Here is a 14,241-nt window from a genome sequence, read left to right as displayed (position 1 = left end):
CTCATGTTTTATTTCGACCTAAGCTCCATATTTTCATGCTTTAGGCTGTCATTCTCTCTTCTTAATCCTATGATTACTGATTGTAAACTTGAAATACGTTCACTATACATTTTAAGTTCATCTTTGCACTTCACACAAGCGATCTTTTTAACTACATAACTGTAATTCAATTTAACAGTAGCATCATGTACATCTATACTTACTGCCATCTTGCCAAGGATCTTGCTAAAGAATGGCCCTATCAAGCCCATATAAGATGTCTTTACTCTTCTGTAAACATCATCATAACCACTTTTTAGTGACTCAACAGAGTTCCTGTTCTTCTTAAGGATTGTGTTGTTTAAACCGATTGCCAGTGATGCTTGCGAAGTAGTTGTGTTGGAGTAAATCAAATGAATCAGTATTTTGTTGTTTATGTTTAAGGTCCTTGTTTGTTTCTACTATTAGGAAATAATAATAGAATATGGTGACCAGTGGTTTCAGTGAGTCATTATTTCTGTAACAGACATTCTCTGGGGACATTGACGTGAATTTTGATTATAGCTGTGTATCAGTTACCTGTGCCACTATTAAATAACGTGACTGAAAATTAATTCTCGTAATTTCAAATAATGATACTTCTCATTAACTTTATTGCCCGCCTCTGCAGCTGAGCGGTCAGCATAACAGAATCCTAGGCAAGGGCTCCATGTCTTATACCCAGCTGATTTTTTTCTGCTTGGTGATTGGGTTTTGTATTATCTCCATCATTTTATCCTCATTGACACACAATTCGTTGAATTGTCATAAGCTAAAAAGACTTTCATCAAGTGAATAATCTACCCCATGTGAGGTCCTAGCCACATGCACATTTCATTAACTGTATTTTAATGTAAATTTAGTATAATATGGAGTTACAAAAAGAGCTGCTGTTGACACAATGTTTCATTTTATAGCAACTATGGCTGTGACATTTGGAAGTTCTGTATGGTTTGTGCTGTATTTTGCTGTACATGCCTTCTCTGGAACAGCAGGAAAGTTAGTTGAAAAATTGCTGTGTCTGCTACCTCAAGGGGGTCTTCTTCGTGGGCTGATTATAATGTGGCAGTATGAGTTAAGAGGTAAGTCTGCACATATCACAAGAGAAATACTGAATTGAGTAGTAAATTGAAGTTACAGAACCAATTCCAGTGTTTTAAACCACAGCTGTGTGGTTGGTCCTTGCTGGAATATCAGTGTATCATAATTAGCTGCACTGTAGTGATACGTTTGCAAGTATATTAAAGAAAGCACCAGATGCTATAATTTTTTGAGGTTGAAACTGCTATCTCAGTTCTTCAATAACTGAAATTCAACTGCTTCTTTCACCATGGAGCTACAGATTCAATTTATGCACACTGTTTTTGCCACTCAATGTCACTGATGGTTATATGTCTGTTATTTAAAATGGCAGAATGAGTGCTGTACTGTCAGTATGTGCCTCACGTTTCTGCGGGTGGACTCTGGAAATTTAATAGATCAGTTATTGCACCATGAGAACACAAAAATGCACACCATCACACACTTCCAGCCTTTTCGTACATTTTACAGAATCACAACTTTGTATCAGTAGTCTTTCAGTAAGACACAGAATTGTCTGCTACAAGGATCAGAATCTGTAAAAAGACTTAGAAAGGAGTTTACTTTGTACTTATGTTGTCTGGACAATAGCAGTCAAAACTAAAATGGTTGCTGTTTTATTTTGACTTAGTTGTTATTATTAAGTAGTTAAAGAAAAACTTGTGATTCAGTTCATTACCAGAGAACTCCTTTTACAAATAACTGAACTTGGTGTTATTCAGTTTCACACCCTCTCACATGTAGATTAGTCAGACACTGAGTAATACAGGGGTAAACAATCCTTAGAGCAGTAATGACAAAAGGAAAAGAAAAAAGACCTACAGTTCTGATCTTATATAAAGTGGTTGTTGCATCATATTGTTAGCAAAAACTATTTTCTTAACCAGGAAAAAAACTGTCCTTTAAATCACTACCTTTCAGTTGTGGTGTTGTTTTGCAAAAAATAACACAGGTGACATCTTTGTAAAAACTGAACTTGGGCTCCATCAGTATTGACTCCACTAACAAAATGAGCTTCTCAATACATTTTGTTTCTCTTTAATGTTTATTCTTAAAGACTGCAGTACTTTAATGCTTTACTTGATAATATGTGGCCACTAATTTACTCCCTTTATGTACCACTGTTACTGTTGCCATTTGGAAGGGAAAGAATTGTAATTGTTGTGTTATTTGTCACTTGTGTAGGTTATTACATGCAAATAGTGTTTTCCTGAAGCTTGCTATTAGAATCTGACTAAAACTGATTGTTCATCAACACTTGACACCTTGTAACTGGTTTTCTCCAATTAGTTGAAGATGTCATGTTTGGAACATCTGTTCTTGCACCATGCCACAACAGAGCACGAATTCACTTGGCAGTGCTTGAGCTACAGGATAGTTGATGCTCTCAATATGTCATTTAGCTTAAAGAACACTACTGTTCGACCAAGCCTTAACTGTGAAGCATATGATAACTGTCATCTGCATGTTACTGTGGTGAGCACAAGATGTCAGTTAACAGATAATTTTAGTTAGATTGCATTTGCAAGTTGCACACATTGTCCCATAAGAACGGCATAAGTTTTCACAGCTAACAAATGGGGTGTGTGCGTGCGCGTGGGCGTGGGCAAAAATATTTCCTTTACTGTGCATTTTTCTGTTTACAGGTGATGGACTTCAGTGGAATACTGTGATTTCTCCTCCAGTTGGTAACCCTGAAGACCTAACTATGGCTGATGTATTTTTAATGTACCTAATTAGTATACTTCTTTACATTTTAATTACTAATTATATGGATGCAGTTAAGCCAGGAAAATATGGTGTTGCCAGATCTTGGTATTACATGTTTGCGGTAAGTGCCATTTGTGTTAGTGTTGAAATATTTATGCATTGTATGAAATTTTTAATCTGATATCAAATAGTGCAGCACCATACGTGTCATAAATTTGTTCATTATTGCTGTTTTGGTGCTACTTGTTTTACCTAATTTTGGTACTGTTCATGAGTTTCAAAAAATTCATTGCCATGAGAGAAAGTTTCAGCATAAACTGTGTAGATGAGTAGGGTCTTCACAAATCAGTCAGACCGGTACTAGGAATATTTTGTGCAGCTTATAGTCGAATCATTAAGAGAAGCCAGCACAGTATACTTTGAAAAGTTGCATGGCAGGAAGCTAGTCGACTTGAATGCAAACTGAAAATCTCTGTTTCTGAATAAAAATAATTCCAAGAAATTTTATACAAAAAATAAAACGATAACTTCAAATTAATAACCCTTAAGATTGCATCCGGTCTTGTCAATATGTAACTAAGCGTGAATGATAGTACTGATAATGGTGTAGCTATATTTTCAGAACAACAGCAAAATTTATTTAGTTGATTTTCTGCATGCTGGAGAATGTTGAGGAACTTTCTCCTATGAGGCTGCAGACCTCAAAGACCCTGAAACCTTAAATCGTATTTATTCTTCTCGCATTATTTTCTTGTGCAGTGACAGCAGCTTAATGAGAAGTGAATGGTAGTCCCATAAATTTCATAATTTCAAACAAGAGCAAAATTCATCTTGTTACTGCCATGACTGCATGCAGCTCGTCCACCAGATCAGTTTGCATTAATTGCGACAGACCTAAGTGGCTTCTAATTGTTGCTCATATGAAATCAGGAAACTGTTGAAAATGATAAATGGACATATTTAGAATTTATAAAGTCTTGGTACATTCTCTGAACAGTACTTTCATACTACATGCTTTCAGAAATAATTAATTATCTAGTTAATATTCTGAAAGCAGGTTAAGGTTTTGTGTAATGGCACCCTTTCATAATGCACCACAATATAAAGACTTCCTACTTTTTGATAATATTACAAGTACTTATCCATATAAGATTACATTGCTATATTCAAAGAGTATTTATGAGAATCTGAGAGTGCTGCATCACTCACAGGCAACTGTCTCTGTTTTGACATTTATCAGAAATTAATGGTTATTTTCAATAAAGTCAATATTTTTTCACACAGCAAGACAGTCGAATCACTGTACACAACTCATTGCTACTGTGGTATGACAGGAAGAAACAAAGTGTCATTGGGAATTCTGACAGAAAGAGAAGAGAAAAGATCATCTTCACCACTTTTGGACTATGTCTATATCAGTTTGTAAATGTAGCCATTTACAGTGACATATTTGTTTTGTTATACTGAATGAATCAATTTGATAATTGAAGAATGAAGTCCCAGATGATGTGAATGCTGAGATACACAATGGGCATGCCATATTGGTCAGATGAGTCATGAAACCAGTTTTGGCTTGAAAATTTTCAGTTTTTTTTTCTAAATATCTGGAAAATGTCTGGGTTACAGTTTCAGAGAAGAAAGATTCAAAGATGAAATAGCATTTCAGTGTACCATTTCTCTGCATGTTGTCACCTTGCTGTTTAGGTGGGTTGTTATGTGTCAGTGAGCAGAATTTATGCCTGTAAGTGAATGATATTCTTCCTTTTGTATTTGATCTTGGACACACAAATTTACTGCCATGTATTAGACATGGTGTTATTGTTGAAGAGTCTCTAGACAGTTTGGAACAGCAGAAGAAAAGAAGCTGTAGCAGCAATAGTAAATTGAAGATTTCAGTCAATCCATTAGGTGTACACACATCAATTGATTGGGAAATCAGTGCCAAGGAAAGTGTCTTCAATATACAATCAGTAATATTTGTGATCAGGTGTTGATGATAATAAATAATGTAAAATGTGAGCCATAAAATGGTAATAGAAACAAATGAAGCAAATGGTACACATATGAGTAAAAAAAGTGGATTATGGCTAGTAGATTCATATTCATGTTACTAGTGATATCTTCAAACAACATGGGATTCATTTGTATGCTTATGACACTTTTTTTCCAGCGATGTTTTCGTAGTAACAATGGTATAGAAAACTTGGAAACACAGGCAGATGTTCAAAGGAACTTTGAAGCACCACCTGATAATCTGGAGCCAGGAATAAGAATTAAAAATTTATTCAAGATCTACACTTCTTTAAGAAAATCTGAATCAAAAGTGGCTGTGAATGGCATTACTCTTGATATCTATAATGGAGAGATTACAGCTCTCTTGGGCCACAATGGGGCTGGTAAAACCACTACAATGTCTATTCTTTCAGGTATTGATTATCAGTGTTTTTATCATTTTTCTTGTTACTTGCTTTTTGTCACTGTACAAATTAAATTATTTTGTCTGTGTGCATACTTTACAGAGTAATTAGTTTCTATAATCTATAATATTATGTAAAGGCAAATTTTTATTAAAGTTGTAACCCCAAAATCTCGAAGTTTTCAACTGTTATACTTAAAATTGTTCATGTTACTCTTAGAAACATTTGGACAGACATAGGTTACATATTTTTAAAAATATACTGGGTGATCAGAAACAGCCTGAAAAGCTCGTAAGGGTGTTACAGGGTAGGTTGTGTTGAGAAATAATTGTGGAAAAAAATTTGATATGTTGCACTGTTTTAGAGTTAATGAGCACTGAAGTTAGCCAATCAGGCGATTGCATGTGCAAATTCAAGTGGCCCACCAGATACAGTTACTGTCAATTGTTCTCATAGCGTAGATTGAAGCGCATGAGACTGCTAAGTCTTTAGCCCAGGTGTGATCCTTACTACCATTCCATATACAATTTTTGTATCGCTCTCTCGTTTGGTTAAATTAAACAAAAAACTCATTTGGCAACACAGTCACTAGTGGGCTGCTTGAAGTTTTGCTATCAATGGGCTGATTGGCTAACTTCAGTGGTAACTAACTTGGGAATTGTGCAACATATCATATATGTTTTTCTTAACAACTATTTCTCAGCACAATATACCCTGCAACAGTCTTACAAGCTCCTAAGACAGTTCCTCATGATCCTGTACAATATATAATTATACACTGAAGAGCCAAAGAAACTGCTATACCACACTAATATTGTGTAGGTCCCCCACGAGCATGCAGAAGAGCCGCAACACAACATGGCATGGACGTAACTAGTGCCTGAAGTAGTGCTGGAGGTAATTGACACTATGAATCTTGCAGAATTATGCAGGGCTGTCCATAAACCCATAAGAGTGTAAGAGGATCGGAGAGCTCTTCTGAACAGTATGTTGCTAGGCATCCCAGATATGCTCAATAATGTTCATGCCTGTGGGGTTTGGTGGCCAGCAGAAGTGTTGAAACTCATAACAGTGTTCCTGGAGCCACTCTTTAGCAATTCTGGGCATTTGGGGTGTCCCATTGTCCTGCTGGAATTGTCCAAGTCTGTCAGAATGCACAGTAGACATAAATGGATGTAGGTGATCAGACAGGATGCTTATGTACTCGTCACCTGTCATTGTATCTAGATGTGTCATGGGTCCCATATCACTGCAGCTGCACACATCCCACATCATTACAGAGCCTCCACCAGCTTGAACAGTCCCCTGCTGACGTGCGGGATCCATGGATTCGTGAGGTTGTCTCCATACTCGTACACATCCATCCACTCGAAACAATTTGAAGCGAGACTCGTATGACCAGGCAACATACTTCCAGTCATCAACAGTCCAGTGTCGGTGTTGACGAGCCCAGGTGAGGCATAAAGCTCTGTGTCGTGCAGTCATCAAGGGTATAAAAGTGGGCCTTCGGCTCCAAAAGCCTACATCAATGGTGTTTTGTTGGATGGTTCACATGCTTATACTTGTTGATGGCTCAGCATTGAAATATGCAGCAATTTGCAGAAGGGTTGTACTACTGCCACATTGAATGATTCTCTTCAGTCGTTGGCCCAATTCTTGCAACATCTTTTTCTGGCTGCAGCAATGTCGGAGATTTGATGTTTTACTGGATTCCTGATATTCGGGGTACACTTGTGAAATAGTTGTACTGGAAAATCACCACTTCATTGCTATATCGGAGATGCTGTGGCCCATCGCTCATGCAGCGATTAGAATACCATGTTTAAACTTGCTTAAATCTTGATACCATGCCATTGCAGCAGCAGTAACCGATCTAACAACTACACCAGACATTTGTTGTCTTATATAGGTGTTGACGACCGCAATGTCTTATTCTGCTTGTTTATATATCACAATGCACATGGTTATACCAGTTTCTTTGGCACTTCAATGTGTATGTATCTATCTATACTGATATAAAAACAAAGTGTGCTTTTTAAATTCTCAAAAAGTTCTTGACCAATTCATTTTGAATTTTCACACAATGCTATAGTAAACATTAGGGCAAACATAGCCAGTTTGTGGGATGTTAGGTGTATACATAAGTACATTTCTGTTCGTGACTGAGGACAGTTTACTGAATACCATCACATCAATATTCACTTCATTTACAGATTAATAGTATAGCTGTTAAGAGTTGGTTAGTACAAAAGGCATAAGCAAGACATTAATGTTCATTCTTGTTGGCCAGAAAGTCAGGTATTTAAGTGTGGATGCATGGGTGCAAAAGAGATGGTCTACACTGATTGGTGTAGTTTACTTCATGGTTCATTTGAGACTGTACAGAAAATACTAGGTAGTAAATTATGTGGTGTATTTATGGGAAGAATATTTGATGCAGAGAACACACTGAAGTGGATACATATTAAGGTGGCAGTTGACACTATATATGTAGCTGTGCCACTAACGCTTTTTGTGTGTGTGTGTGTGTGTGTGTGTGGGGGGGGGGGGGGGGGGGGGAGGGTTGTTTCTGTTAAAACCTACAGTAGAAAGAAAATGGTTTGCTGTGTTGTGCAGATGTGCAGTTTCTTTTTCTTTGTTGGGGCCAGTTTTAACAGTATACATGAAATTTGTATTTATGGCTTATCTGCTTATGATTAGAAATTATTTTGGAATCTGAATCATCCAAAGCTTTATAATCCTATGCGTCACAGATTAGAACTATTTCAAAAACTGTCTTTGAAACTAGATTCCCCACAGATCCAGCAGCTGGTGAGGTCTCTCATACTCTGTAGGGCAGTGATCCCAACCTGTTTTTTTTTTTTTTAAGTGAGTTTAGTTGCCAATCAAGATTGCATTTACAGTAATAATAATAATGGCTCAGAGAGGGCGAGAGACACAGAGACAGAGAGACACAGAGACAGAGAGACACAGAGACAGAGAGACACAGAGACAGAGAGACACAGAGAGACAGAGAGACACAGAGAGACAGAGAGACACAGAGAGACAGAGAGACACAGAGAGACAGAGAGACACAGAGAGACAGAGAGACACAGAGAGACAGAGAGACACAGAGACAGAGAGAGACAGAGAGAGACAGAGACACAGAGACAGAGAGAGACAGAGAGAGAGAGAGAGAGAGAGAGACCGGGGTGGAGGACATACATCCAATTCCCATACATTTTTAACAATTGAGCGGTGTTGCCAGGTGTGCTAGTGGAGCTGTAAGATACAGTACATAGTTCTTGTAGATGCTAGGGCTTAGGATTTTATGTAATTTTGGCTTTACTCTTTAATGAGAGGTTAATTATGTGCAGTGCACAAATGGCAATGGGGATAAGAGGGGAGGAAGGATATCAGTGTATAATGATGTTGCAACCCTTGATTTCTTTGGTTTATATATGCAGTAGATGTTCAGTTTGTTTCTTCCCAAGAAGGGTAGAAGTGCAACATCTTCCAACAACATAGTTTTATTCTCTGTTAAGTGAGTTAAACTGTGCTGCAAGTCTCCTCCAGAGTGCACATTTTTGGCAGATAAGGCCTAAAAATAGATACATCATGTGCGATAACAGTGAAACATTTTAGGGACCCACTTACTCATTAAGGATCACTTTTACCATGTGACAGACTAATATTGTGATATTTTTAAATGTGTAAGTGAGATCACTTAAAACAGGAGAATGATCTGCAGACCTGTTCCCTTCTTAGTAAGAACACAGTTGAGATTTGAAAGATGTTCTGGGATGAAGTGCCCTATTTATTTTTACAAGCATTATTACTTGTAAATTGTCACAGGCCATTCTACAGACATTTTCTTGTTCCTTTTTAAAATGTTCTCTCTTCTGTCCACATTGAATAGATGTGCATCAAAAAGCCAGTACAGCGGCTAGTCTTTGTAGTGTATGGAAGCAGCCTGTCGATAAAGAGAGACTATAGAGAAATTCACCCAGTTGTTTGTTTGTTTGTTATAAACTGCTCACAGAAATCATCTTAATGATGTGTTTCCCATAGAAAATCACTACACACAGTTACTTTTTTAATGGAGGTAGAAAAGGAAATTTGCATTTCTACAGCTGTACTGAAATGCATGCTGTCTCCAGTCATGAATTGGGCGATTTTTCTTGTGTACACTATTCAGACTGTCAGTGTACTTCAAAAAGTTCATTCAACCTTAGATCGTGAGTGCAAAAAGTGTTGTTAGAGCGGAAAGTTGCTTGCTGGGTTGGTGTACATCATAGAAACATCATTTGAACATTCAATCACTATTCTGAGACACAAAACAATTAAGATGTATGCCCTCAGTCAACACCACCAGTTGACAAGCACTTCTTGTAAATTGTGGCTCACAGGAGAATGTTACAGAACTGTGATCTGCATTCCTGTAAACTTCATTAACACAGGTAATACGCAACCATCTCCACATGATAAAGGTCCTTAGCTCATGGATAGTGATTAGTGTTGCTTTGCCTAGATCATTGGACCCATGTCTGGTTCCCAGCCATATTGGAGATTTTTTTCACTCACAGGCTGGGTTTTTGTGCTGCCCTAATTATTTCATTTCATCTTCATCAGTGCCTAAGTCACCAAAGTAGCACCAAATAGAAAAAATTGCACCAAGCTGCCAAATGATCCCAATCGGCTTCTCCTGATAGATAATGTCATATGATAATTTCATTTCACATGATGAGTTGGATATCTAGACCTCCATTAGAAAGAGCAGTACAGAATCTATGCACCATCATGTGCAAAGAAGGTGGTGAAGGAAATCCCTGGATTGGAATCTGGATCAATAGCAGTTGGTTTTCTTTATGAATGAATGTAGGATTTGTCAGACACCTGATAATACTTGTGGAAGAGTGTGAAAGGAACTATGTACCAATACAGCTTCCCAAGCATTCAGTCCCATAAGTTCAGCAGAGAGGTAGGTCAGTTATGTTTTGGCCAGTGTAATGTACAGATATTGAACACTTCTCACTACCATCCGTTATAACTTGAGGACTTTACAGCATTGTAATAGGATCTTCCTGCCTATTGCCCACCCCTAAAGTCAACATCTCAGTAATATGTTCATATTTTAAGGCACTACTGGATCAGTACCTTGTGCATGCCTGTAAAGGCCTTCCTCCAGGAGGCAAGAATCAAGTGAATGGAATGGTTGTGTTATCCACTGACATGAAATGAAATGGATTGGGCATACCTGGGATAAATTGAAATCTACAATTTGCCATCACCAGTAGCTCTCCAAATGCACTGGATGACTACAGATTGGCCCTCGTTGAGGACAGGTACAAGCCTGAGCGACAAAGTCTCCACCATCTTTTAGACAGCATGTTGTGGAAGACCAAATCATGTTAAAAAAACATGGGTAACACTCAAGGCTGCTCTACTCCACACCAACAGCAAATTTTGATTTTGCTGATGTGCACTGTTGAACAGACTGCTGCATCCTGGTCTCTTCTGTGTTGTGGTGTCAAATTTATGTTCTTTGATGATGATCCTGAATTCAGTTCTATTTTCTGCATCGTTTACTGTTACGTGTGCTTGTCTGAGGTCCTTTTCAACTTCTTTTATCCATTTTGTTTTTCCCCTGCCTCAGTTGATGACTTCAAGAATTCGCTTTGAAATTCTGTTTTCATTCATCCTGTGGATATGTCCGTAGAATTGCATTCTTCTTTTCCTTATTGTATCCGTAATCTTGTCTGTGTATTTATATAATTCTGATGTTGGTCTCTTCTTCCTTGCTCTTGTATAGGGCCAAAAATTTTCATGAGAATTTTCCTTTCTTGTTTCTCTATTTCTTTGATTTTAGTTTGCCCACCTATTTGTGTTTTTCAGATGTATACAGTGCCTCCGGAAGTACGACAGTGTTGTAGTGCCTCAATTTTGCGTTAATGGATAAGGACATTTTGTTATAATAGTTCCACGTGAGTTTATATGCTTTCTGTAGATTTTTTATTCTTTCCTCATTGGCCTTTAGGTTGATCCCTGATGGCTGGATGATATCTCCCAGGTACTTAAAATGTGACACTTGTATGATTTTCCCATGGGTTGTCACAATAGGCAATTTGTCTTGTGGCACTCTTTCTATGTACTGGGTTTTCTCATATGAGATTTGCAGGCCAGTTCTTTGTGCAGTTTCATGTACCTTCTCTATGGCGTTAGTGGCTTCTTTTCTATTATTTGTGAGGATTGCAAGGTCATCCACAAAAGCTAAACACTTCACATTGAATCTATTATCTGTTCTAATGCCAATTTGGATTCCTTTGACTTCTTTTTCCCATGTCCTGATAATTTTTTCAAGAATGATATTAAAGAGTAATGGTGAAAGTCCGTCACCCTTTCTCACTCCAGTTTGGATTTCAAATGGTTCCGAGATATCCCCCATAAATTTAACGTTGGAGACTGTCTCAGTTAATGTTTGCCGAATGATTGCTCTTGTCTTTCTGTCAATGCTGAATTCTTCCATCGTCTTGCAGGGCGCTGCTCTGTCTATTGAGTCATAGGCTTTTTTAAAATCTACAAAAGTAACCACTGTGTTTTGGGTGTTTCTCATCTGGAGAATCATTTTCAGATTCCAGATCTGCTCCATGCATGATCGTCCCTTGCGAAAACTAGCCTCGTATTCTCCTATTTGTGGGTCAGCTTGTTCTTCTAATCTATTTATGAGAACTTTTGATAGGATTTTATATGTGACCGGTACGAGTGAGATACCCCTGTAATTATTTGGTTCAGTTTTGTCCCCCTTTTTTTTGTGGAGTGCTTGGATGAGTGCGCATTTCCATTCAGAAGGGAAATGTTTAATATGATTTTGTGAATTTTTCCTGTTAATCTTTCATCATTTAGTTTCCATAGTTCTGCAATAATTCCATCTTCTCCTGGGGCCTTACATTGGAGCTGTATCTATACAAAGTTTACTGATTTGGTGTGTTATTTATGTCACCTGGGATCTGAGGAGGGTATGCTGCCTTGCTTATTAGAGCTGTGGGCACTAGCTTCTAAGATCTAAACTAGGGAATTGTCCTTGTCGAAACCTTCTTTGGCTGAAGTTGCGCAGATTGCAGAATCACATAAACTTATGGCAGTAGCAGGGGATATACTTTCTGACATTTGGCAGGTGGGGAAGCAGAATTGCCCAAATGTGAACACCATGTATGGAATGTGCCACAAAGTAGGCTATTTGGCATCAGTTTGTGACAGTCAGAGAGCTGCAGAACAATTGTCAGAAGCCCTGTTGTTTTCCTTAGATGTGGAGGTTGTCTCCCAAGGCCACACAAGCATTGCTTCAAAGTATTATCTGATAATGTTGGTCATGGACAGTTGACTGAGTGAGTTTCAGGTAGACATGGGAACAACTGTCAGACTATGTTACAGTAAACTGGGTATTCTGTAGCAGGGGTAATTCTCCAGCTTAGTGTGTTATAATAAAGGGGCACAGCAACTTACATTGTGAGTAGTGAAATCACTGTTGATGCAAAATATTTTTGGCTGTGTTTGGATTCCAAGCCACTGACAAAGTCCATTTAGTGTGTCAATCAATTGTGACTTATAACAACATTTTGATTTAATTCCTACTTTTTTCAGCATGATCTTCTAACCCCGTTAGTCAGCAATCTCTTTTACCTGTTAGGGCTAGTACCATGTTTTAAACATTGTAATGAAAAACAGCTTTCGAAGATTATGAGAAATGTGTTGATGGAAACATTATATTTTTTTACCTATGTTAGCAGCACTAGACATATCCTTAATGTCTACAATAAGGAGTCCTGTAGAGTGTTTCTTATTTTTTGATAATTTTGCAGTTTTCTTTTCCTTCTCCAGTACTGCAACAGCAACTTGTCAGTTACAAATTCCAGTGTGGAGGTCAGAAAAGTGGGCTGCAAAGATGGATTTTCAGTTTACTGCAGACTTACGTGTGTGTGTGTGTGTGTGTGTGTGTGTGTGTGTGTGTGTGTGTGTGTGTATTTCATTTTAATTATTCTCATCGTACTTTTAATTGACCTGAATTGTATATGAGGGATACCATCCAAAATTTTGAAGACTCAATGCACTTCCGGGCCCCAATGTTGTTTGCAAACTGTCGTTGTTATCACACCTGAAGGACCCGAAGCCAAAGACCCAGAAGGCACTGAACATCTTGAAGTACATTAGCCACAGGTTGCGGGGATTGGATAGTTCACATCTGCTCCCGTTTTATAAAGCTTTCATGCAACTCCAGCCAGGCTATGGGTGCACAGTGTATGGATTGGCAACACCTTATCTGAACATCACTGACACTATCCACCATAAGGGTATCAGCTGGCCACAGACACATAGAGGATCAGCACCATATCCAGTCTCTGTGCTGAGGCTGGGGAACTGTCACTAACCACCCAGTGGCAGCTTCTCATGGTACATCTTGCGTATAAGTTCCTTGCTGCTCCCAATCCATAGCATACAATATTGATGCGGACAGCTGTTCATGAGCAACAAGGCTGTTTGGGATCTGCATTAAGTGTATGCTGGAGTCACTTGGTATGGGACAGCCACTGGAGCAGATTAGATGTGCGGCGAGTATTAAGAGTAATGAAATGGCAGATGTAGCAGCCAAGGAGGCATATCACATTCCCCAGATAATTCAGTGTGCCATCCTCTTACGTGCTATCATTTTGCTATTGAGGTACCAAGTTGTGCATCAGTGGGAAGATGAGTGGCTGGAAGTGACAGATAATAAGCTGTGCCTAATGAAGTGAACAATGTGACTGTGGCATATCACTTCCCAGCCTCTGAGGTGGAATGATGCGTCTCTCAATGATCTTCACATAAATCACCGCCCTATGACATATTGTTTTATGCTCCTGCAAGAGGACTCTCCCGTGTATTGTGCTTGTGACATGCAGATAATGGTTTGCCACATTTTAGTAGAATGTATTTTGCATTCGGTTAAGAGAGCAGTACCTCATTTGCTGACTGCTTTGCCATCTATTTTAATGTCAATGAC

General features: G+C 38.4%; 1 protein-coding gene across 1 annotated transcript in view; it reads left to right on the top strand.

The window, feature by feature from the left end:
* LOC126354493 (phospholipid-transporting ATPase ABCA1-like) overlaps positions 1-14,241 on the top strand; it is a 419,374-nt gene that overhangs the window by 139,016 nt on the left and 266,117 nt on the right. The window contains exons 7-9 of the mRNA XM_050004220.1: positions 936-1,100; positions 2,745-2,929; positions 4,979-5,234. Coding sequence (XP_049860177.1) covers positions 936-1,100; positions 2,745-2,929; positions 4,979-5,234 — 606 coding nt within the window. The remainder of the gene's footprint in view (positions 1-935; positions 1,101-2,744; positions 2,930-4,978; positions 5,235-14,241) is intronic.

This window comes from Schistocerca gregaria, chromosome 3 (assembly GCF_023897955.1).
Source record: "Schistocerca gregaria isolate iqSchGreg1 chromosome 3, iqSchGreg1.2, whole genome shotgun sequence".
NCBI lineage: Eukaryota > Metazoa > Arthropoda > Insecta > Orthoptera > Acrididae > Schistocerca > Schistocerca gregaria.
The sequence above is the reverse complement of the archived record's forward strand: the minus strand, read 5'-3'. Positions and strand labels throughout refer to the sequence as shown.